This window comes from Uranotaenia lowii, chromosome 3 (assembly GCF_029784155.1).
Source record: "Uranotaenia lowii strain MFRU-FL chromosome 3, ASM2978415v1, whole genome shotgun sequence".
Lineage (NCBI taxonomy): Eukaryota > Metazoa > Arthropoda > Insecta > Diptera > Culicidae > Uranotaenia > Uranotaenia lowii.
Genome location: NC_073693.1, coordinates 36,958,658 through 36,983,657, shown reverse-complemented (window position 1 = coordinate 36,983,657; position 25,000 = coordinate 36,958,658). Strand labels below are relative to the sequence as shown.

At 41.6% G+C, this 25,000-nt stretch overlaps 4 protein-coding genes across 4 annotated transcripts; 2 read left to right on the top strand and 2 right to left on the bottom strand.

Moving 5' to 3' along the window:
* The first annotated feature begins 1,262 nt into the window (after window positions 1-1,262).
* On the top strand, window positions 1,263-3,907 carry LOC129755064 (solute carrier family 35 member C2). The gene is made up of 5 exons (XM_055751391.1): window positions 1,263-2,018; window positions 2,079-2,151; window positions 2,216-2,468; window positions 2,524-2,699; window positions 2,761-3,907. The coding sequence occupies exons 1-5, from the start codon at window positions 1,519-1,521 to the stop codon at window positions 3,196-3,198; spliced, it is 1,440 nt and encodes a 479-aa protein (XP_055607366.1). The 5' UTR covers window positions 1,263-1,518; the 3' UTR covers window positions 3,199-3,907.
* A 7,074-nt stretch (window positions 3,908-10,981) lies between these two features.
* On the bottom strand, window positions 10,982-14,406 carry LOC129755063 (valine--tRNA ligase). The gene is made up of 4 exons (XM_055751389.1): window positions 14,132-14,406; window positions 11,924-14,076; window positions 11,222-11,863; window positions 10,982-11,156 (listed from the first exon to the last, which is right to left on the bottom strand). The coding sequence occupies exons 1-4, from the start codon at window positions 14,241-14,243 to the stop codon at window positions 11,106-11,108; spliced, it is 2,958 nt and encodes a 985-aa protein (XP_055607364.1). The 5' UTR covers window positions 14,244-14,406; the 3' UTR covers window positions 10,982-11,105.
* A 4-nt stretch (window positions 14,407-14,410) lies between these two features.
* Window positions 14,411-17,451, top strand: LOC129752102 (probable tRNA (uracil-O(2)-)-methyltransferase). The gene is made up of 2 exons (XM_055747894.1): window positions 14,411-14,922; window positions 15,968-17,451. Exons 1-2 carry the CDS (start codon window positions 14,505-14,507, stop codon window positions 17,449-17,451), a joined length of 1,902 nt encoding a protein of 633 aa, XP_055603869.1. The 5' UTR covers window positions 14,411-14,504.
* A 250-nt stretch (window positions 17,452-17,701) lies between these two features.
* Window positions 17,702-20,798, bottom strand: LOC129753870 (vacuolar protein sorting-associated protein 53 homolog). Its single transcript, XM_055749719.1, has 4 exons — window positions 19,874-20,798; window positions 19,275-19,809; window positions 18,934-19,209; window positions 17,702-18,874 (listed from the first exon to the last, which is right to left on the bottom strand). Exons 1-4 carry the CDS (start codon window positions 20,676-20,678, stop codon window positions 17,773-17,775), a joined length of 2,718 nt encoding a protein of 905 aa, XP_055605694.1. The 5' UTR covers window positions 20,679-20,798; the 3' UTR covers window positions 17,702-17,772.
* Window positions 20,799-25,000: the final 4,202 nt, after the last annotated feature.

Genomic DNA, 25,000 nt, shown 5'->3' with positions numbered 1-25,000 from the left:
TAAATTTTTGAATGGTTGCGGAGGTGATTGAAACATTCATCCAAAATAAACACCAACATTGACACGAAATACACACAGCCAGAACAGATAACACGAAGCCATGGTACCGGGTATGGAAAATTATGCATTAGAGATATGCCGGACTGTAATACGAAGAATGCATAGGTGTTCATACTTTGGTAAAACTGCGGTGAATCCGTGCACCCATGGTGGATTACCAACATATTACCAACATACAAATTTGCACGAAAATTTATGATTTGGCAGATTTGTTTGTTTTTTTGTTTGTTTATTTGTCTGGGATTTTAACACTACCGTGTTATTCATCCTTATTCCTCCGTGGCTTATGTCAATTTAAACTTTTGTGTACACAGTTTTGTGATAATGGTTCCTTTTTACTCATTTTTACTCGGAATGATCGGATTCATATTTCTTCCATCAGCTTGCTTTTTTATAGATTCAGTAGAATTTTCTTCTCTTCCTTCGGGCAGTTGGACAGAACCTGTCGAAGACTGCTCCCAACTGATTTGGCAGAGCATTTGCAGCTGTGGCAAAAAAAAACGAAAGTTTCCGTTACAAATAAGACAATGACATCGGAACTTAACCAAAAAGAGTGTCTCCCAAAAAGAATTTTCGATCCCACGACCATCTCGTAATCATTTGGCCGGATTTGGCAAGCTGTCATTACATCAAAAAAGTTCAAGAATGGAATGCAGAGAAAAAGGTCCAGTTTGTTCAAAAAACCTTAACCCACCCAACTGCCGCCAGTTCCACCCATACTGAGCAATCATGAAGGTACAGGAGAAATTCGAGAATTCCTTCGAAACCGTGACGAATAATTTTATCCGTATTTTTTCCATCGTTCTTTATCTTGTAGAGAGAGGGACATGCAAACGTTTGTTTCCTTCAGTCATACGCAATGCGATTGCGCTGAGAAGTTAATGCCGGCGGTCTAAAATCGAATCATCGCCGCCCGCGTTTACATCTTATGCCAATGACGTTGAAATACTGAGAACTCATGATAAGAGTAAAGGCAGAATTTTGGGTGTATATAAATAGATAATTGTAATATATAGTAAACAACAAAGGTCCCTAGCTTCAACCTTGGGGTATGTCGAATAAAAAAAAAATCTGTAATGCTAAAATCGCTAAAACAGTTGCGATTTTAGACTTCTTAATACTGTTCACGGGCTTCGCTAAAAATATTACTTTGTGTTATTAGTTTTAAGATAGAAATAATCAAATTTTGAATGCAACTGATAGTCAAATAACTCTATTGTTTTCTTTCAGAAAATTTATACGTATTATACCGCATGATGAGAAACCGGAACAAAATTTGAGCGATACCACGATACATTCCCAGCGAGTGCAACTCAGTGCCATTCCCAAAAAAACAAAAAAAAAATATTACCAGTGAGTGAAACAACCACCACAAACCCTCGAAAACCTACCATATCAAATCCAGAGTGAAGAGATCGAGCCCTCGGCTAGTGCTTCAAATTTCCGACCGCCACGACTATGACCAACATCAAGTATGAACGGGTCAAGCAAACGATCGACCATGAACCGCAAACCGAGGAGATCGAACTGGAAGGTGAGACTCAAGGTCGTTTGAAGGGAGTTCACCATCAACAGCTGCAGCAGCAACAACAGCAACAGTACCACGTGACCAGCCGAGGAACTTCCTCGGGTCGGAGTCGAAAGAAAACGTTCGCCAATACCATTCTAGCTACGTTGATCCTTATACTGTGCTACTTTACCCTGTCCATTGGGTTGACCTTCTACCAGAGGTGGCTGCTGCAGAAGTTCAAATTTCCTTTGTCGGTGGTCGTTTATCACCTGTGTATCAAACTAGTCATGTCCGCCGTAGTTCGCGAAATCTACAAATGTGCCACCAAGAAGAACCGTATCGTGCTGGACTGGAGAACGTCGGTGCGGAAGATTTTACCAACCGGATTGGCCAGCGGAATGGATATCGGCTTCTCCAACTGGGGCCTGGAGTTGGTTCAGATTTCATTGTAAGGATTGATGATTTTGGGCCTTTTGTACGGTTTCTCTAACTTTATTTTTTTTTTCAGATATACAATGACCAAATCTACAACCATAGTATTCATTCTCATATTTGCGATTTTGCTCAAATTAGAGAAAAAGGTACATAACTAAATCGAAGCCTTTAACGAAGTACTCAAACGTTTCATATTAATCCTTTCAACAGAGCTGGTCTCTTGGAGCGATCGTGGTCATGATTTCCGGAGGGCTGTTTCTGTTCACGTACAAATCTACCCACTTCGATACCTTAGGGTTTTGCTTTCTGCTGTTTGCGTCCCTCTCGAGTGGTATCCGATGGACCTTTGCCCAGCTCATCATGCAGAAGTCCAAGCTGGGTCTACACAATCCCATCGATATGATCTTCCACATGCAACCCTGGATGATCTTGGCCGTGGTGCCGTTTACCCTTGGATTTGAAGGCATGTTGGGAGTCTTTTGCAATGATGGAATTCTAACGTTTCTCACATCTTCTAGGACAAAAAATCTACGAAGGCCTAAGTGACCTACACAAAGTTGAAACATCTGCCATTATGAGCATTTGGCTCCGGCTGTCTATTGGAGCGTTCATTGCATTTGCTATGGAAGTAAGCGAATTTCTCGTACTAACCAGCACTTCCAGCTTAACTCTATCTGTCGCTGGTATTTTCAAGGTAAGTTGGCAAAGATTAGTAATATACCCTCGACAACCCTGCCTTAATACCTTCTTTCCAGGAAATCTGTCAGTTAGTCCTAGCTGTAGAACTTTACGGAGACCAGCTAAGCCTGATAAACGTGCTGGGGCTGGTGATGTGCCTCGGTGGCATTTGCTGTCACGTGGTGCACAAGTTCTGGACCTATACTGAGGAGCAACAGCAGGCGACTCTGGAGAATTCAACCAACTACGACGACGACGAAGACGAAGATCCGTCTGGTATGCACCAGACGATAGTGACCAAGAATGGTATTGGCGAAAAGTTCGACGCAACCGTCACGGCTCGATTCAAGGCTGGCCACCAACATCGACCTCTTCTGGTCAATGATGCCCCGGATGCGGACGATTCGGACCATCTGGTGGTCAACAATCGGAACTACATTTCCGACGACAGCGATCCGGGCGAACATGATTCCCAAGATGTTCTGTTTGACATTCTCAAGCGACGGGAACAATAATTGTGTAAAACTAGCCGACCAGAAAAAGCCTGCGCATTGTTGTAACTAATACTAACTTATTCGTTAATCTTACGCTTATCCACATCACTTCCGGCGGAACTTCCGCCGGAATGAGAACTGAAAACTTAAAACATTTCCAATTATGTTCGGTTGTAATTATGCCTATATGTTTTTATACAAATTTAATTTAGTTAGTTATTTTTACACAGTACTAAGAAACCTTCAGCATTAATTTTGTGTGCTGTACAGCTGGTTCCTGTCGATTGGAAGGCATTATTTTAAACAAACAAAAAAAAAATAGAAGCGCTGAATGGGTGTGTAATGTTGATTGTATAAACAAATCTACTTCTTTAAGTACTTCATCTCCCTTTTCCACTCACCCTTGTCTTAGACAGAGAGAGAAAGCAGATTCGGTCTCATTCATTATTGTACTACACCAATTGCATTTTTAGATATAACAAAGAAAAAAACAAACAGTGTGCATTGTAACGTAACAAATTTAGTGCGAATTGATAGCGGAAATAAAACCGAAAAACCTGATGATTGTTGATGGTTTAGACAAAACCGTATAGATAAATCATAAATGATGAAACAATTAAGTTCAATATTACTTATGTAACATGTATACACACTCGCCATTCTGCCGCGTCTACACCACCATTTTATGTTAACAATCGATGTACTGAGACATGATTATGATTAATAAAATTTAATCGTAAGCAATGTTAAAAAAGGGGATGTTTTTTTATGAGAAAACCAGAGTCCATTACAAGCCTTGTCCATGTTAAGAATTATTGAAGAATGCAAAACTACTCTTTTTTCGATTATAGTCGTTTTAACATCTTTATGTCATTCGGGACTTATGTATATCAACGATGCAGTTGGCGGACAGTCATTGAAAAACTTATCCGGTACAACTGTGATCGATGTTTACTCTTGGGCTCGAACTCACGGATATCGACTCAGGAAGCAACTGATATGCCAACTGAGCTATATCGCAAGCCCCATCTGCGAAAGAACTCTAAGATTCGTAAGTAAACCATAAACTCGCATAATTGTTCGTCCAAGAACGAGTCTACTATAGTCACTGGAGCCACAATAAAAGCGTCGGGCTGGATGATATTGGAGAACGGGTTTTCTCCTGTAGTTGCTATGCATCTTCGAGGTGGTCCGTGGAAAAGTTTGGCAGTATGCTCGATAAAATCGTCGAGGAATCCACGGGTAGAAGTCCCAGGATATTTCTGGGGACTTCAACAACTGGACCGAGCAATGCAGCAGCCGAGAGATCAAACTCTACTATAGTATTCTAGTAAGTCTGCAACGTACAACTGGATGTGAGCAGGGGCGGTCCTAGAGTTGGCTCTTGGGGGGGGGTGATTTTTCAATTTTCAAAAATCAGTCAATATAAAGGAACGTTTATATCTGGTGAAAAAACGATCATTTGAGTGATCGACATAAGGGGGAGGGATTGTGAGGGAGGGGGGAATGGTCAGTTTCAAATAAGTCTACAATACAAGCTGCACACTGCTCCTCCTTCACCCATGAATTTCACTGAACAGCATGTATTTAAAAAAGGATGAAACAAGAGATGAATAGTGAAAACTTTATCAAAGTTTCTCTTAATATTCATTTCAATATCCTTCTACATAACTTACACATCCTTTTATAAAACAACCAGCGAATCTATAATATCCTCCGTGGTTTTCGAATAACGCATGTGGTATACCTATTCATACCACGAGCGGTCAAATGACGGTTTACACTGTTTTCGCTGAAACTTTCTTTTTTCTCAACCGATTTCTTTGAAGTTTATATTTTTGAAAAGCCTATAATGTGACTCAAATATGTTTCTCGGACAGTTTTCAGCTACAATCAATTATTTCAAAGTTGTGTTAAGTCCAAGAAATTTTTTATGAAAAAACATGCTTCAGGAAAATTGCTATAAATCCGTTATTTAGTGCTCGAAAAAAATTTCACTTAGTGCATGAGAAAGCTGAAGTTAGAAACTATATGTTGCACATACGGAAATTTTAATCAATTTTTTTTTAAGATCATGGCCATAAAAAATGTAAAAAAGTTGTGTAAAACCCGTACTTTTCAATCAATCAACCGCCAAAGCTGTTCCTGTTACAGTAGAAAATTTTCAAAAAATGAGTTGGAATGTTGACGTAATTTGTCACATTTTGGCATCTTTAGATTTTTTAAAATACGAAATACATAATTTATGACGAATTTTCAAAGGTAGCTGTTTTTCAAATATTTCATCAATTCGGATTTTTGATACAATTCCTACACCTAAATTCAGCTTTGCACTGGATTTTGAGTATGTTATCGTAAGGTTTATGCAAAGAAATTATATGCAAAAGAAAGAAAATTTCATACCGGTTCTAGTGACGTAACTACATTGGCGGTGCGATGCTTGACAAAAATATGATAAATAAAACAGTGAGGTAGTTTCTGAATTTTGAAAATTCAGCACAAATTCTTGCTTGGCAGACGGGCGCAGTGGGTGGTGATATCTCAAAGCTATTTTGCACACGAAGACGGATGAAAAGAAACGAAAAAACAAACAAGCATTAGCTCAATTTTTCTAGTTTTACTTTCAGAAATATATTTATTATATTTTTGTAAAGCATTGCACTGCCAATGCAGTTACATCAAAAGAACCGGCATGAAATTTGCTTTCTTTTGCATATAGTTTTATTGCCTAAACTATACGTTAACGTACTCAAAATCCAGTGCAAAGCTGAATTTGGGTGTAGGGATTGTTTCAGAAAATCCAGATTAATAAAAAGTTCGCAAAACAACTATACCTTTGAAAAGCTGTCAAAAATTATGTATTCAGTATTTAAAAATTCTAAAGATGCCAAAATGTGACAAATTACGTCTACTTTTTAATTCACTTTTTCAAAATTTTCTACTGTAACAGGAACAGCATTGGCGGTTGATTGATTGAAAAGTACGGGTTTTACACAACTTTTTTACATTTTTTATGGCCATGATCTTAGAAAATTTAAAAAAAATGTTCCATATGTGCAACATATAGCTTCTAACTTCAGCTTTCTCATGCACTAAGTGAATTTTTTTTCGAGCACTTAATAACTGATTTACAACCTTTTTCTTGAAGCATGTTTTTTCATAAAATTTTTCTTGTACTGTGAATAACTTTAAAGTTATTGATTGAAGCTGAAAATTGTCTGAGAAACATATTTGAGTCGAATTATAAGCTTTTCAAAACTATAAGTTTGGTAGAAATCGGTTGAGAAACAAGGGAGTTTTAGCGAAAACTCGCGGTATGAATAGGTATATACAAAGTGTCGGTATGTTTAGTGTTAATTTAGGCATATCAAGAAAATTAGTGACAGTTTAAAAAAAATTGTCCTTACATTTCATTAATAGCCATTTAGAAATCAACACTAAAAACCACACCTTTGTAGAGTTACTTATCAACAAAAGTTATTTGGTATAATTTAGTCCAGTAAATCGCAAGTTACAGCTGCTTGAGTTTGGTGGACCGACTTTTTTCAATATTGAGCCTCTTGTGATAAATTCACTTTTTTGTGGAATAATCACCCCCACGGAGTGGAAAATTTTGAAAATTGAAAAGCACATCTACTAAGAAAAGTTTCAACTTGTAATAGAAATTCGAGCTTTTGTGGGTTTTTTCTAACGGTTTTTTGCCGCTTGGGGGGGGGGTGATCACCCCGATCACCCCCCCCCCCCCATAGGACCGCGCCTGGATGTGAGGGATAAATGACATCCAGATATTAAAATCCTAAGAACCAAATAAATAAAAAAAAAAACCTGGTGGATGCTGGTAATACCAAATTTTATCACACGGAGGAAAGTGTTGCAGATGAAACTAATCACAGCAATCAAGATACTCCAATGTCATTAGCTCTTAAGTTTTTCTTTCATTCACAAATACAACTTTAATCTTCAAAGACGTGTCTTCTTGAACTCTGCCGAAACACCATACTTCAAGAGGTTATGGGCCCAGTCAGAAAGATTTGAATAACCGAAGATATTTTCTGCAATTGGAAGTTCTGGCGGTGGTGATGGTCTAAGCGCTTCAATCTCAAGTGTACCCGGAATCCAAAGGCTAACAGGGCACGACAACTGGTCCAGTTGGAAGTTTGCCGTGCGTACATACCTGGAAATGGAGGAGCTGTGGGATGTGGTGAAGCCGACCGTAACTGCTACCGATGCGAGGCAAACGATTGATCCTAGAAAAAATCGCAAGGCGAAGGCCAAGATAATCCTACTTTTAGATCCGATTATGTTCAGGAAGCCCATACTGCATATGAGGTCTGGTCGATTCTTGAGAGAGCGTTTGAAGATTCCGGCACGGAACGCTCTCTGGTTTGCTCAGAAACTTGATCAGCACGAAGCTCGAGAATTGTGGATCGGCGATCAAAGGTGATCTCATCAAAACCAAGAATACGAGGATCCAGCGGTAGGTTCTGCACTCGTTAACAAGAACTACCGGAAGGTCCAACACAATTCTCAAACCCAACCGAGAAGTCATCATGAATTGAAGTCCCACAGCGAAGAGCCGAAAGGTCCGAGATACCATGCGTGTTCGAAGGTCGGACACATTGCCAGGAATTGCCCAAAGAGGAACCGGAAAGGAGTCAGAAAGGACAACTCGTTTTGCATGGTGCTGTCGACGGTAGATCAAGCTCGAAATGTTGAGTGGTACTTCGACTCAAGGGCCACATCCCATTTAACCAACGACGAAAATCGGATCGAGAGTAGGTGCCGAGGAAGTGATACAGTGGATGCTTCCAATCAAGAAGCGATGGATGTTGTGTCCATCGGGGATACGAAACTGAAGTCACGAGTCTACCAAGGTGAAATCAAAGGTCAAAATGTCCAGTTCACTCCGGGTTTCTCGACAAACTTGCTCTCCGTTAGCCAAATTGTCGAGAACTGTATTCACGAGCGAGCGAGGTGCTTGAGGTGGTCTATTCAGACGTTTGCGGGTCGATGAAGGAACCTTCGATTGGAAAGAATCGCTACAAAAACATCAAATTTGCGGACGATAAATCCAGGAAGATCTTCGTCTATTTTTTGGCGACGAAGTCCGAGTCCGAGGTGCTGCAAGCGTTCCAGTCCTTCCACAGTCCATTCGAACGAACAATGGAAAGGAGTACACAAATCTTGGTTTCCAAAACTTTTTGGAACGACTTGGCATCAAACACCAAACATTCACCGATCACACCCCGGAGCAAAATGGATTGGCTGAGCAAGTTCATCTGTGGAGCAAGTCAACCGGTCTATCGTTGAACGAGCCCGGTGTTTACTTTTCGAAGCCGGTGGAATTCCAAGCTGTATTCCGCGCTTTGCAAGCAGGGTTTACAGCGCTGCAAAGCGGATCCATGTCTCTATCGGAAGGTATAGGACAGAAAAGCTTGTTACGTGCTGGTGTACGTTGATGGCTGGTGGTAGTACCCAGCGCGGAAAATGAGCTTTACGAAACTTTGATAGCTGCTTCGAACTAAGTGAGCTCGGAGACATCCGCTACTATCTCGGAATTGAGGTTCAGCGAGACGAGAAAGCCGATTTCTTCGTGAACCAGCAGCAGTACATCGATCAAATCATTCGAGAGACGGGTATGGCGGATGCCAAGGACTCCAAAATTCCGATGGATCAGGGATACCTATATCAGGAAACATCGCTAGGAAAGTTCCTCAAACGATTGCTAACTGAAAGCAGCTGTAGGATAGCTAAACGAAAGGAAGGTGGACCCATCTTTTGAACCTAAACGTCAGGATGATGCGAAAACACTGTGAAGCTAACTATTAGACATGACGTTATTCTTGACTGACCACGAATGGTTCTTGAAGTATCATCAGAGATTCGAATCAATCTGCCCGACTTGCGGTGACATGAAGAAGATACTCTACTTGCGTTGTGTCCCTGCTTGTCTGGTGCCTAGCCTAAGATGGGCTACCGGGGTTGGTCACGAGAGTTGCTTGTGGAGTCCATAGTAGACACGACTTTCGCTTATCATTCACCGCCGAATCTCATGGCTGTGGTTATTGCCTGCGGTCACCAGTGAGTGAGCCGAGATAGACAAAGTCTTCGACTATCTCCAGCTCGTCGCCGTCGATCTTGACTTTGATATTGCCGGACAAGCGGGCTCGGTCGAACTCGGACCCGCAGGCCAACATTCGTCTAGGACGTATTTTGCATCAACCTAATCCTTCCTGCTTCGCGTTTCAATTTGCGGTAGATTTTCTCCCCCGCCCCAGATGATCTGCCGACTAAATATGTCAATGTCGTCGACAAAGCAGATAAGTTAACTGTATCTGTTGAAAATCGTGCCTCGCATTACGCCCACCGCTCATCGAATAACACCGTCTAGCGCCACGTTGAACATAATGCCTTGTCGAAGCCCCTTGCGTGATTCGAATGAACTTGACAATTCTCCCGAAATCCGCATACAGCACTGCCGTTCTCGTACACGATTTTCAATAGCTCGTCATGGTCGACCGTGCCGTATGCGGCTTTGAAGTTGTTGAACAGATGGTGCGTAGGGACTTGGTGTTCACGGCATTTTAAGAGGATTTGCTGTAGTATTAAGATCTGGTCAGTTGTAAATCGTAACTCCATGAAGAAGGCCTGGTGAATTCCCACGAAATTATTTGCTTGTGTTGTAGGATTTGGAACGACACTTTGTTGGCATTAAGGACAGTGATCGCTCTGTAGTTCTCACAGTCCCTTCTTACAGATGTAGCTTCTCCTCTCACTCCTCCTGTAGCTGTTCTGTGTCCCAGATGCGGACCATCAACCGGTGTTGGTAATGGGCCAACTTGTCCGGGTTGTTAGGAGTGGCTCCTCTGCGTCGTTTGCTATACCGACGATGTATCTTCATTCGACGTATTGGTCTCCGCATGTGCGCTGTTCATGTGTTCATCGAAGTGTTGCTTTCACCTTTTGATCACCTCACGAGTGCCCGTCAGAATGCCTCTGTCCTTATTCCGGCACATTTCGGATGACACGAGGACTTTTTCGGAATGCATCGAGCTTCTGATAGAACATTCGTGTTTCCTGGGAACGATACAGCTCCTCGAGCTTCTTCTCCTTCAGGCGAAACTTTTTTTCCTGGAAAATGTGGATTCGCTGCCTCTTCCGCTGTCGGTGATTTTCCACGTTTCAACGGGAGCTTCTTTGCAATACTTTGCGGCGTTCTCTTCGTCCATCACCCGCCTACAATCTTTGTCCAGCCAGTCGTTCCGTCGAGTCCGCTCCACATGCTAGATGACGTTTTCCGCAACGTTTTTGATGGATTACTTGATTTTTTTCTGTTTAGATTATAGTCGTTTTACCATCTTTTTATAAAATAGGTTTTTTGGAAGCTCCCTCTATAATGGTCTTTTTTACCTCAGAAATCTATAGTTGTTTCAACCTCTCTGGAAAAAAGCCTGTTTACAAAATTAGGGGCTTTGTGATGGAATATTCAAAGCTATTCTGTAGTCTTTCGGGAGGTTTTTTTTCATTTTACCGGCGTTTTCATCGAAGGATCAACTCTCAGTAAGTCTAACATGCTACATGAACAAATTATGTTTTGGAGATCTACGGATATGACCACATTGTCTACTACAGACCATTACAAAAATGCTGTAAGTCGTCTGCGAATGAATGCTAAACCCAAAACCACGAGTCTGACTAGGCGTAAAGAATATGAGTTCCAGACTCTCAGCGTTCACTTATCTCTAGCAATACGTAGATCCGTTGTAGAATTGTTATAAAAAATAACGAAAAACTTACCCATCTCGATGTTTTTGGTTGTAGTCATGGATGTTTCGAATTGTTTCAGAACATTGAAAACTCTATTTACTAACGATTAACACAAGCACTAACATAGGTAATCAAATCACCTATATTCCCTTTTTATTGTACTAAATGGCCAGCTTCCGCATATTATCGATCTGCAATCGCAGCTGGTTGATCTGAAAATTTTGAAAACTATGTTAGAAGGTACTTGTAATAAAATCTAACGACTCTTCAGACATACCTTTTCAGAATGCTTTTTCTGTACGGATTCATTGGCTCGTGTCCGGTAGCCTTCGTTGTTGACCGTTGCTAGCAACCGATCTAGTTCACTTTCCAATTTCAATAACTTTTTACTGACGCCAGTTCCCCTTTTCTGGTCTGCATTTTCTTGTGACCCTGTTAAATTGGTAACCACTCCGAAGCAACATTCGTGACTAGCCGTGGAGTTTGCAGTAAAAGACAGCTTTTCAAACGAATCTTCGCTTCGATGTAGCTGGACACCGTCACACAGCGTCAACTGTTGAACGTTGGCTAAATGCCTTTGCAGCAGACTGGTCAACTGATCGGTTTTGGACAGGATGTGAAGCACCGGTCGATGTTTTCGGGCTATAGGAACCGGTGCCTCAGCTTTGGCTTGACGAATGCTTTGGCAGATTTCTAGCAACTGGTTGATTTCGTTTTCCAACGGTTGATTAATCCACTCGGATGGATGGCATTCCTCTTGGGACGCTGGTAAATGCGATTGCAGCTCAGCTGCCAGGAAAGGTGTGAACACTTCTAGGTGAGAAAGCCCATGCCGAAGGCAGTAGTGAAGCACTCGGCAATGGTTTTTGGCGGCGTCAATGGCGTTTGCTTCTTGTCTCATGTTGACTTTGGTAGTTTCCTAAAAGAGAAAATGATAAAAATAAGTATTTTTGAATAATGTGTATAAAGAATTACTTACTAGATAAACATCACAGAAATTGTTGTAAAAAAAAGTTTTCAAGGCAGCTGTGGCGAGATGAAAGTTGAACGTCTTCATGGCACTTTCAAAGGTCACCATCGTATTGCTTAGCCGACTCAAAATCCATTGATCCATTTCGCTTAGACTATCCTTTTCGGAACGCTGTAACCACAATTCAGCTTGATTGAATTTTTCAACGCTGCTCAACGTGTATCGAACGGCTTGCCAAATTTTATTAAAGAACAACTTGTTGGTATGGCATTCCTGAATGTTGAAATTAATAAAATGGTTCTTGATGTTCGAGGAACATAAAGTAAAGCGCAGAGCGTCTGTTCCACATTCCGGAATTCCGTTAGGAAACATTTTTCTTTGACCGGCAAGGGATTTCTTCAGCTCGCTGCTAGTAAGAACTCCTTGCCGATGGGAGGTTTCGATTTCTTCAGCGAGCTGCTGCTGGGAGGCTCCGTGGATTACCTGTTCCGGTTTAATAACGTTTCCAAGGCTTTTGGACATTTTGCGTCCGTTCTCATCACATATTACACCATGAAGCAGGATTCGCTTAAATGGTAGTTGGTTTGTTAGCTGTTGACCAAGCATTACCATTCGAGCGACCCAAAAGAATAGGATATCGTGACCAGTTTCCATTAAGTCCAAGGGATAGAATCGTTCTTGGTCAAACGAGGGTTTGGGCCAGCCAAGAGATGAAAATGGTAGCAGAGACGACGAGAACCAGGTATCAAGGACGTCTGGATCTTGTTCGATTGTAAAGTCAGACGTGTTCAAAGCAACCTGGGCTTTAGAATTTGCTTCGTCAAGACACTTTGCGGCAATCCAAGTAGAACCGGTATTTGTTTTTGCCTCGAAGACCGGTATTCGGTGTCCCCACCAGAGTTGCCTCGAGATGCACCAGTCATGACAATTTTCCAACCATCGGAACCAGTCTTTTTCGAACTGTTTCGGGATTATTTCAAGATGTCCAGCTTCTACAGCCTGCACTGCTCTTTGGGACATTTCTTTGCAACGAACAAACCATTGTGGGCGTAACAGGAACTCTATAATATCTTTGGAACGGGAGCAAACCGGAAGTATCATGGAATGAGGTTTAACATCTCTAAGCAGATACTGAGTAGCTAAATAATCTAGCATCTTTTGTCGAGCCTCGTACCTCGGAAGTGACCCAAAGGAACCAAAGCCTTCAAGTATTTGACCTTTACTATCAATAACTTCAACCAAGGGTAATCGGTGTTTCTTGGCCATGTCATAATCATATTTGTCGTGTGCTGGAGTAATTTTAACGGCACCGGTTCCAAATTCGGGATCAATGCTTTCGTCAAATATGAGCGGTATTTCTTCTTTTCGGAACGGATGCCAAAGCATGGTTCTGTTATTCTTTAGATGATCGTATCGTCCGTCGTTCGGGTTTACGGCAACTGCGACATCCCCAAGCATCGTTTCCGGTCTGGTGGTTGAAATTATGATTTCTTCTTTTGAGTCTTGAACCTTGTATGCTATATCAACCATCTCGCCGAATTTTACTTTCTTTTTGTATCCCGGGACATCCAACAACGTTGGTCCGTTTATTTCGACGTTGTCAACTTCAATATCCGATATTGCTGATTCCAATGAACAGGACCAATTAACCAGAGATTTGTCCCTATAAATAAATCCATCCTCGAAAAGCCTTATAAAGGCTTCCTTGACGGCTACGCTTTGTCGTTCATCCATAGTAAAATATTCTCTCTCCCAATCCATGCTGCAACTCATCCTTATCAAATTATGTTTTATGCTATCACTTTTTTCCTGTTTCCATTTCCAAACTTCCTTTGAAAACTCTTCCCTCCCGAGATCATGCCGACTTAAGCCCCTCTCTTTGAGCAACCGTTTTTCCACCACCACCTGGGTAGCTATCCCGGCATGGTCCATTCCCGGTATCCAAACACATTCACGGCCTTGCTTCCGGTGCCAACGGATTAGCGCATCCTGGATGGTACACGTGAGGGCATGACCCAGATGCAGATCACCGGTTACGTTCGGTGGCGGAAATAGTAGGCTGAACTTTTCTCTACGACTTCCTTTTCCGGGATCGACTTTTTTCGAACCCACTTCGGCATTTCGGGACTCAACCGCAGCCGGTTGGTAAGCCGGTTCTAGTGCTAAAATAAACCATTTATTTAGGGTTTGGTGACAAAATTAAAGTGGAAAACTTACCTTTTATCGCAGAGAATCGGCGGTTGAAACCGGTTAAATATGTATGCCGAATTGCAACTGTGAAAGATTTTCTAATAAAGCCGGAATTCCCTAGGAAAAATAGCTGAAACATTTTGTTCCATAACAATTTTTGAGTTCACTGATTTTGTTTTGGTCATGCACTTCTCGAGGAAAGAAAAAGCCAACAAATACGGATGGTAACGCCTGAGTGACGCTTGAGAAAAGCCACCAACTTTTCCTCCTCTTCAGTTGTCGGTACATTTGAATGTTTGTTTACATTCGGCACAATCGTCTTTTGAAAAATCTCAGGATTTGTTTCACTTTATATTGTTTTAAACAGGTGCTTTTCCAACTAAAAATAATAAAAAATACCATGTTTGATAACCAGATAGTGGCCAAAACGATCGACGGAATCAAACCGAGTCATTTCTTCCGGGCAGTCAACGTTTATCTAACCAAACCACACGTTGTGAACCGGAAACTGTTTGGAGTAAATCAACTGCATTCGATTGTGTACCGAAAACCGGGGGCCGAACATGAGCCAACCAAAGACTGGATGTATCCGTTTATCAACGGGATTAAAACGGCTGTTAATCTGGGGAAGCCCTTCCCGGAAGCTGTTCTGGAACAATGCGCCCTTGTTGGGTTTGAGCTGTTGGATGCATCGAACCACCTGTTCGATTTGAACAATTCAGATTCTTTGCGAAGCGGGACAGGAGTACTCAATTTGAATCGGTTGCTTCCGAAGAATTTAACCCAGTTTCAACCACTGGAGGTCGTTTGCGTTCTAGGTAAAGTATTATCACTGACCATAGTATTATTATCATTACATTTATTCATCGAACGCATTTGTTTAAATGAATTAAAATATAGAAAGAAAACAAATAGAAATAGAATTAAATAGACAGGACTGGCGAACACGACGAAATCGGCTAACAGGTTCATTAAATTGGTGCAAATATTCAGGGTCCTGGAATACTCGCGTCATCGCACTCAATGGCTCGTAGCCGTAGTATGATCGGTGGACTTGATTTGATAGCAACGAGTGAGATCGTAAGGTTTGCACTAAAGCCATTCCAGGTTGTCTAAATTTTGGTTTGTCCACTCTACAGAACAGCCTGAGTTCAGCTTGAAATTGTGAGGCGAGTTGATAGGACAGCCTTATAATTTCGATTAGAATTTCAAATGAGTTATGAGGACAGTTTGAAATTGAAAGGCGAGTTGAGAAAAAAGGCTGAGCATACCGATTTGAGCTTCAAGCCTTTACATTGTTAAGCGAATTGAGAGTACAGTCTGAGCGTTTCGTGTGGGTTGAGAGGACTTGATATTGATAGCGAGTTGGGAGGACAGCCTGAGTATACTGATGGGGGGAGAACGAGGGTTTAAGTCAGTTGAGAGGAAAACATAAAATTGAGAGAAAAGTTGCGATGACAGTCTGAGCGTTTTGTTAAGAATTTTAAGCGTCTTGAGAGGACAGCTTGAAAGGAAAGGCAACTTGAGAAGACAGCCTAAGAGTTTAGAGAACAGCCTTAAAAGCGAGTTTAAAGGACAGCCTGAGAATTTTGTTTTAATTTATAATTGAATTGAGAGGACAACTCGAAATTGGAAAACAAGTTGGGAGGGCTGGAGGGTATGCTGATGTGGATTTAAAGTGTGCTGTATCGCGTTAACTTTCGTGGTTGGTTTTTGCAGTTTTGGCTGGGATTTTTTTTTCTATAATCTTGTAAAGAAAAATCATTATTTTGGTTTGAAGTTTTACATAGTTAATAACAATAACCTGACAATTAAATTACCAGTATAACCACTGGTGAAGCTAATAAGTCATATTAATTCCAGATATCGACTCTCAATCGGGGACGTTTGTGTGCATCCAAAACGAGGAAAACAACCTTACGCCCAAATTTCCGTTTACGATCCAACTAAGAGGACAAGTGCTTTCCATCAATAGCAGCTCCGTGGAAGTTTCCGACGAAAAATCCACTAACTGGTTGAAAGATATTCTATTCGAGAGGCTACTGAAATGGATCGAAAATTTGCTCCAGGAACCCAAAAACCCAAAAGACGACCTCATATCTCTCTCACTGATAAACAACTTGGAACAGTACAACCAACTGTACAGCATCCTAAAAGCCAAATATGGAACGGAAATGGTGCGGATTTGGCCGGAGGGAACCGATCCGAAGAAATATGTCTACGAGGACGTAGCGATAGCTTGCTACCTTTTAACCCTCTGGCGACAGGAACGCGAAGAAACTGGCTCGGATCGGTTGCAGTCCTTCGTGGACGTTGGCTGTGGCAACGGGCTGCTCGTTTATATATTGACCGGAGAGGGACATCCGGGATTTGGGATAGATTTGAGAAGGCGTAAAATATGGGATCTCTACCCGGAGCATGTGGATTTGCGGGAACAGGCCATTGTTCCTTCGAATGCGGCTTTGTTTCCGCAGACTGATTGGATCATAGGCAACCATTCGGATGAAATGTCACCCTGGATTCCGGTCCTAGCTGCAAGAAGTTCTTACAGCTGTAGATATTTCTTGTTGCCTTGTTGTGCTTACGAGTTTGACGGGAGTAAATTTCAACGACAGAATTCGGGTGTCAGTCAGTACACGGATTTTCTACGATATGCTCAACAGATTTCAGAAGTTTGTCGGTTTCGAACTAGCATTGATAGGTTGAAAATCCCGAGTACCAAAAGAACTTGTCTAGTTGGACAAGGTCGAACTAACGGACAGAACGAATTCGAAGAAACCAGCAAGAAAATCGAAACCTTTATCAATGAAAGGATTGGCGAGAGTGCGAAAACCGATAACGAATCCTGGAGCAGTTCCTTCAAACCACGCGAAAGTGTAGAGCCAGTCAAAAACTGTACCAAATTGGAACGGAATCTAATTGACGAAATCGTGCGGATAGTCTTCGATGCTTTGATAGCCAAAAAGCGAATCGCACAAGAATTCCCCGAAAAGTCTTGGAACGCAGGTTCAACGATAGCCCTAGGGGACCTGGTGAAATTCGTACCTCAAGACAAGCTGAACGCCCTGAAGTCGGAGTGCGGAGGTTTACAAACTTTGCTGAAAAATAATCATCAAATCTTTATGGTTTCGGGTGGAAACGTTCAGCTGAGGATTCCAACGAAAGTTGGTTTGAGTAGTAAAAGTGCCGAAGAATTGAGGCGAAAATCGAAGAAACAGAAAAACATTAAACTAGTGAACCTTAAAGAGAAACCATGCTGGTTTCACGTAAACCATCCCGATGGTTGTCCGTTCGACGAAATAGATTGTAAATTTAAACATTGCCCTAATGAAGTTTTGTTTCGATGACATTCCTGAAAATGATTTCGATTGAGTCTTCCGAAATTTTCCAGATTATAGCAGCACCGAATCCGTAGCAAATGATGAAACTTCTTATCGGGTTTTTTTAAACACTCTAAACCTCACCGATAAAACCTCTAAATGATTCCAAAAATAAAACCAGAGCTGTACGAGCATTGAGCGAACTTCGTTCATGTTACCGAGACAGAACCTGCAAAAATGCTTTCGGTTGTTTTAGCAGCCTTAGCACAGCCTTACGTAGCTAGACCCATTGCGTGTATATTCTGTATTCACTATAAGATAAATTAGTACGTGCACTTACTTCTCGATTCAGTTGGGTAATCTGTTTTTGATCAGATTTTCAATCTTCTTGATACGGCCCTTGTCCATCAGCGAATCCCCGAGCGCGATAATACTGGACCCGGCTCCACTCAAAGCTGCCGCCGCCTTTTCGGCTGCCTGTTGGGATTGACTTAGGACAGTTGTTTCCCCACTGCCGCTGCCCGAACCTGTGGAAGCGTTCTCTCCGTAAGTGGGATCACCTGAACCAGTGGTGGCGACCGCAGCCGTCGGAGGACACGATCGCTTGTAAAGTTCCACCAGCTGTTGTTGTTCAATTTTACGAACGCTCTTCATTTCCAAAATTTTGTGGAACTCGGTGACGTTGCTTTCCGGGAGGAGCTTCAAATACTGTTCGATGTACAGCGAAGCTGGATAGATGGGCTGCATAACCACCTTGATGACCATTTCGGCTTTGGCCATACCTTTAATGACGACTTTGGTGTAGCTGGCCGGGGGTTTTCGCTGCACCTGGGAGCCAATGGAAGGGAGATCCATCAGGACCGTTTTTAGACTGTGAGTATCCAGAAGCAACTGCTCACAGCCGAGAATATTCCCACCGGGATTGCCAGCCGCACTGTTGGAACCTTCCGAAATGCTTGAGCTGGAAGCGCTGGCCACCATTGAACCGGAAGAGGAACCAGACGAACCGGATGTTGTCGGTCGCAATCGGTACAGCGTGTTTATGTACTTTGGAATGAACGAGTTGACGAACTTGTGACAAAATTGGGTGTAGTACTTGCGGCTGGAGGCCAAATTGTCTCGAATTACTGGAACAGTTTGTTTAAGGTTTGTCACAATTTGATTGACGAATCCACTCTGATCTCCTACATTGCTGATGTTATGCCAGGAAATTTTGGTCATAAGAATGAGCGACTGATCGCAACCGGTGTCCAGGTCCTGCACCAGCAACTGGATACAATTCGAGATGGTTCGATGAAAAACGTCCTTCTCATCGGACAGATCTATTCTGTTGACGTAGGCTTTGTCGATTTTCTCCTTCAGTTTGTCTTCAAGTTGCTGAACCGTTTCCAGACAGTACTCAGCCGTGGCTAGGACGTAGCAGATTTTTTTGATATCTTCGATGTTGAATCTGAAAAAAAGATAGTTTAGTTCAAAACATAACACATAACATTGAGTAAAAAAACTTACCTCGGGGCCTCCCCTTCTTTCAGGAAATTATGAATAACTTGCCCAGCTGCCGTTGACAAATTTTGCAAATCTTTCGTCAGCAGGGACATACTGCTGCTGATCGACGCACTTGATGAGGGTTGTTGCAACTTTGGTATTCGAGCATCCAAAACTTTGATGGAATACTCTCGTAAGTACTTTTTGAATACTAATGTAAGATCATACATCGGCTTTTCGTTGCTCAGTTGAGTACATTGGACCATACACTTTTTGTAGAAAACAAAGAGCTCGGCGCAGCTGAAAAAAAATAATTTTAATAAGAAAATTTAACCCATTCCAATTTCCAAACAAACAAAATTTACTTTGGAAACACCCCTGCATTGGTATCCTTCGGAAGCAGCTGTTGCTGATTTTGCTGCGCAAACTGGTCAATCAACTCGGCCAAGCTACGGTCGATACTTTCGGTGTAAATATCCAAGTAAGCCTTAAAGCAGGATCCAATCAAACCCGCGAACGACGGTTGCTGCTCGGTACCTTCACCGGTACCTGTTGGAGTTCCCCCCGTTCCAACCAGCTCCCCCAAAGTAGCTCCGGTAAAACGCTTATCCAGCAACTGTTCAAAGCTGGCCGTCTTCTGAATGGCAAACAACAACAGCTTAACGTCGATTTCCGTTCTTCGGCGGGACATTATCTTGGTAAGTTCCTCCCGAGTAATGGTACAAAATTGCACCGTTATACGCTCGGAAATTTCCCAATCCTGGGGGAAAATGTTACCGTACTTTTCCTCGAAATCGAGCAAATGCCGCTTGAGCCAAGCGTAACGTTTGTCGATTTTGTCCAACCAGGCGATGTCCTGGTTTTCGTGGAACAGCTGGATGTATTCCTGCAGCTGAAGGTCTGTGGGGTAGAAATTACAGCATTATTTGAAATAATCGTTCACACTTAATAGTTTTGAACTTACTGATATACCACTTAAGGATGTTCTTCTTCACCGGCTTGTCCAGAACCGAAGCCACCTGGCAAGCATCTTTAAGCTGGGTCATGGTGACTCGATTAGCTTGTCCACCTCCAGCAGTCGGTGGAGCCGGTGCAAAGAAGTTCCTAACGTCTTCCGTGATCTGGCTAGCAAGTTCCGTTTGAATCTGTTGAACCTGGGAGGACAGCGTTTGAATCTGGGCAATTTCCGAATACTGCTGGAAATGTTGATTAACTTCGATTATAGCCTGCAGTGGGTTCAAAATTTCCCCATACTGACGGCGTTCGGCCAACCGTTTCAGATTCTCAACTCCTCCGACCAACATATGCAAATGGTTCAACGTTGTAATCGCATAGGTCAAATTATTCTTGGCCGAGTCCAGCTGCTTGATGTCCCGGGTAATCTCCTTGACCATGTCCTCCGTTTTCTCTGCCCTCGACTTGATGTCTGTGATTAACGCAAATAGTTGGGTAATCGATTGTTGAGCTTCCTTCAGCGCGGACCTTCCATTTTCTCCGGTATTAACCTGACCTCGGACTACAGACCGGATGTTATCGTCGATTAAACCTATGTCGAACTCCATTTTAGCAATCACATCGTCAATGTTGGACAGCGATTGCTCGTTTGGAAACAGCTGGTTGATGTAATCTGTGGGATCGAAGTCCGGATGATCGAGGGGATCTGAACTTTGCAATACCTGCTCAATGGCTCGCTGTACATCGTCGGCCAGGATAATCTTGTTATTGATTGGTTCCTTTTTGGAGTCGGGGTCTTCTGCCGCGGTACTCATTGCGAAAATAACGTTTATTAGAAGGCTACACGGATTATTTCAGTAAAATATGCATTTTTACGAGCAGAAAATGACTACGAAAATGAGCACGAAGCACGTCGTCATCAAAACAATCGCACGCCAAACATTTTGAGTGAAAGAATTTAAAATAGGGTTTTATAAACCCAACCTGCACGAAAAATTAGAAAAGTTTTTTTTTCAGTTTTGGCACAGACAATAAAAACAGATGAAAAATCGAAAAACGTTTTATTTTATTACATGTTTTGGTTCTAATTTGAAATTTAAGAATTAATAAAATTAAAAGGAAAAATTATCATTAAAATTTTGAAAGAAAATTTCAATCAAAATTCAAAAGAAAATTCAATCTTTTTAGATTGTATTTATCATTTTTATCAGAAACCTAAATTCTTCGAGAATAGTTTAAACATATTTATTTGTTTAAACATTGCACTGAATGAAATAAAAACATTTGTGGAAACCTAAAACCTGAAACTTAGAACGAAGACATTTTTAGAACATTTCAATCTGGAAATTCAAAAATTGTAATCCAAATTTCTACAATTTTATTCTAAAATTCTAAAATGTTGAAAATCTGTAATTCGTAAAATCTGACAAACTGAAAGCCTGAAATTCTTAAAATCTTCTAAAATTCCAAAATTCCAAAATTCTAAGATTCTAAATTTCAAAAAATTCTAAAATTCTAAAATTCTAAAATTCTAAAGTTCTAAAATTCTATTTTTTTTTTTTTTATTTACAACTAGTTTATTAAAGGCCTTTTACTTTTATAAAGTTTAAATGTGCCGAGGGTATCTGTTTCACTGGTTAGTAGGGAAGGGGGCCGTAATAGTCGCGGCGACTCAACAGTTAAAAAAAAAAAAACTTTAAATAATGGAAAAGGAAGGGGTTTATAGGGGTTATTCTCCAACATCAGCTTTCCATTAGGGTCCGGTGGTGGCCTCCTGTAGCTGTGGTTTCGGTAGCTACGGTTTGGTATCGGTTTCCGACCTTCTGGCCAACCTTCTTCAGGAATGTGTCGAACCCGTTGGATGAGAGGTGGTACTAATAAATAAACAACAAAACAGACATTAAATGAAGAACACACAAGGGGAAAGTTTACGTGGGTAAGCAGACTAAACGACCGAATCAGACAGCTTGAGATATTTGTAAATTGGGAACAAATATCCAAAATCTAAGTTTGCCAGAATGTCTCGAATTGGAACACCAGGTAATCTACCTCGGGCCCTAAGGGTATCCAGTAGCCAAGCCCTCGTTTGACCATACCTTTCACACGTCCATACAACATGATCAATGTCGTGGTAGCCATCCCCACAAACGCAAACATTGGTTGCAGCGAGATTAATACGAAACAAGTGCGCGTCAAGCCGGCAGTGATTTGACATGAGCCGAGAAATCACGCGAATGAAGTCGCGACTCAAGTTAAAATGCTTAAACCATGCCTTCGTCGGAACCTTAGGGATAATCGTATGGAGCCAACGTCCCTTTGTGCCATTGTCCCAGCTAGACTGCCAAGCGTTAATCGCTAAAGTGCGAGGTATTGAAAAGTATTCATTGTAAGTTATAATCCTCTCAAAGATTTCACCTTGTAACGCGCCCACCTTAGCCAATGAGTCCGCCTTCTCATTGCCTTGTATAAGACAATGAGACGGGATCCAAGCTAAGGTAATTCTATACGAATTTTCGATCAGAGCGCGCAATATCCCTGAAATTTCCAGCAAGAAATGGGAAGAGCGCTTCATCAGTTTCATCGATCGAATCGCCTCAACGGAGCTGAGACTATCCGTATAGATGAAATAGTGGTCTACGGGCAGTGTGCGAATGTGTTCCAAGGTGCAGTAAATAGCGGCTAGCTCAGCAGTGTAAACGGAGCATGGCTCTCGAAGCTTGAACGAAGCTTCAAAGCCCTCATTATACACTGCGAAGCCAGTCGCGTTGTCGATTCTAGAACCATCAGTAAAGAACATTTTTATAGGATCAATTTCACGTACTTTTGAAGCAAAGATTGAAGGAATGATGTTGGGTCGGACGTGATCTGGTATTCCACGGATGTCAGCGGTCATGGACAGATCGAATTTTATCAAGGAACTGCTAATTGGGTAAAAGTGACTCGTGTCCGAATTTAATAAAGAAGGATTTATTTCTAATTGACTTAAAGTTTTATAATTATTTACATATTTCACTTGCGAATTAATATTCATAAGCCTTTCCAAATTTTCTATCACCAAAGGATTCATAGTTTCACTTCGAATTAGGAAACGTAGCGATAAATCGAAGAACCGATTTTTCAACGGCATTACTCCCGCCAGTACTTCGAGACTCATCGTATGTGTCGATTGCATAAAACCCATGGCAATACGCAAACAACGATACTGTATTCGTTCTAGTTTAATCAAGTGGGTATCCGCGGCTGACCCAAAGCAAAAGCTTCCGTATTCTATGACCGACAGTATCGTTGTTTGGTATAACCTGATGAGGTCCTGTGGATGAGCACCCCACCAGGTTCCAGTAATCGTTCGAAGAAAATTGATTCTCTTTTGGCATTTTTGTGTCAAGTACCTAATATGTTTTCCCCAGAGGCATTTAGAGTCGAACCAGACACCCAAATATTTAAAACTAAGAGATTGAGTTAGAGTTCTACCCATCATAAGGAGCTCTATTTGAGGAGGGGAATGCTTCCTTGAAAAAACTACTAACTCGGTTTTACTAGGCGAAAACTCGATACCTAGATTCCTGGCCCAGAGTGATAAGTTATTTAGAGTTTCTTGCAAAGGAGGTTTTATTTGAGTGTCTGTTTTACCTGTGATATGAACAACACAGTCATCCGCAAGCTGTCGTAGCGTGCAATTTTGTGCCATACAACTATCGATTTCTCGGACATAAAAGTTGTATAGCAGGGGGCTTAAACATGAGCCTTGGGGTAGACCCATGTAACTAATTCGTTCAACTTTGGTTTCTCCATGGCTAAAATGCATGATTTTTTCAGACAACAGGTTATATAGAAAATTGTTCAAAATTGGTGAAAGTCCGCAAGAGTTAAGATTACTAGATAGCACTTCTATGGACACCGAATCGAATGCCCCTTTGATGTCCAGGAATACTGCCCCCATCTGCTCTTTTCGGGCAAACGCCAATTGAATGTCTGATGAAAGTAATGCTAGACAGTCGTTCGTACCCTTGCCTCTACGGAATCCAAATTGTGTACTTGACAACAGATTGTTTGATTCAACCCATTTATCCAGCCGAAAGAGAATCATTTTTTCGAGCAATTTCCGGAGACACGAGAGCATTGCAATCGGTCTATACGAATTGTATTCAGAAGCTGGTTTTCCCGGTTTTTGTATGGCGATGACTTTCACTTGTCTCCAGTCATGCGGAACAATGTTCAGTTCCAAACACTTATTGAATAAATTCAATAGACGTTTTTTAGCGGAATCCGGCAGATTCTTCAACAAGTTGAATTTGATTCTGTCCAGTCCGGGAGCTGAATTGTTGCAGGACCAGAGCGCAAGTGAAAGTTCGACCATCGAGAATTTATCCTCGGTTTCGGAGCTATTCTCTGTATCCCGATATATTTTCAGAGCTGGTGCTGCGTCTGGGCAGACTTTTTTCGCGAACTTTAATAGCCATCGACTCGAACTTTCCTCACTTTCGTTCGAGGGAGTGTGATTACGCATGTTTCGTGCTGTTTGCCAAAGTGTGCGCAGAGACGTTTCTCGAGATAACCCATCCACGAATCGCCGCCAGTATCCACGTTTCTTGCCCCTGATCAGGTTCTTGAACTTGCGTTCCAAGGCCAAGTAACATTGGAACTTCTCTGGCAATCCGGTTCTGCGAAACTCGACAAACGCCTTGCACTTTTCAGCTCGCGCGCGCGAGCAATCTCCATCCCACCACGGAGTGGGAGGCCGTTTTTGTATCGTCGAGCTTTCATTCCGTCTGATCTGTGCCCCGATTGCGCAGTCTACAATTGTCCCGGATATAAAACTGTACTCTGCTTCCGGAGGCAGTTCGTCTGTTGAATCGATGGCTTCAATGACACCCGATGCATACTTTTTCCAATCTATTCTAAAATTCTAAATTTCTAAAATTCTAAGATTCTAAATTCTAAAATTCTCAAATTCTAAAATTCTAAAATTCTTAACTTCTAAAATTCTAAAATTCTTAAATTCTAAAATTCTAAAATTCAAAAATTCTAAAATTCAAAAATTCTAAAATTCTAAAATTCTAAAATTCTAAAATTCTAAAATTCTAAAATTCTAAAATTCTAAAATTCTAAAATTCTCAAATTCTCAAATTCTAAAATT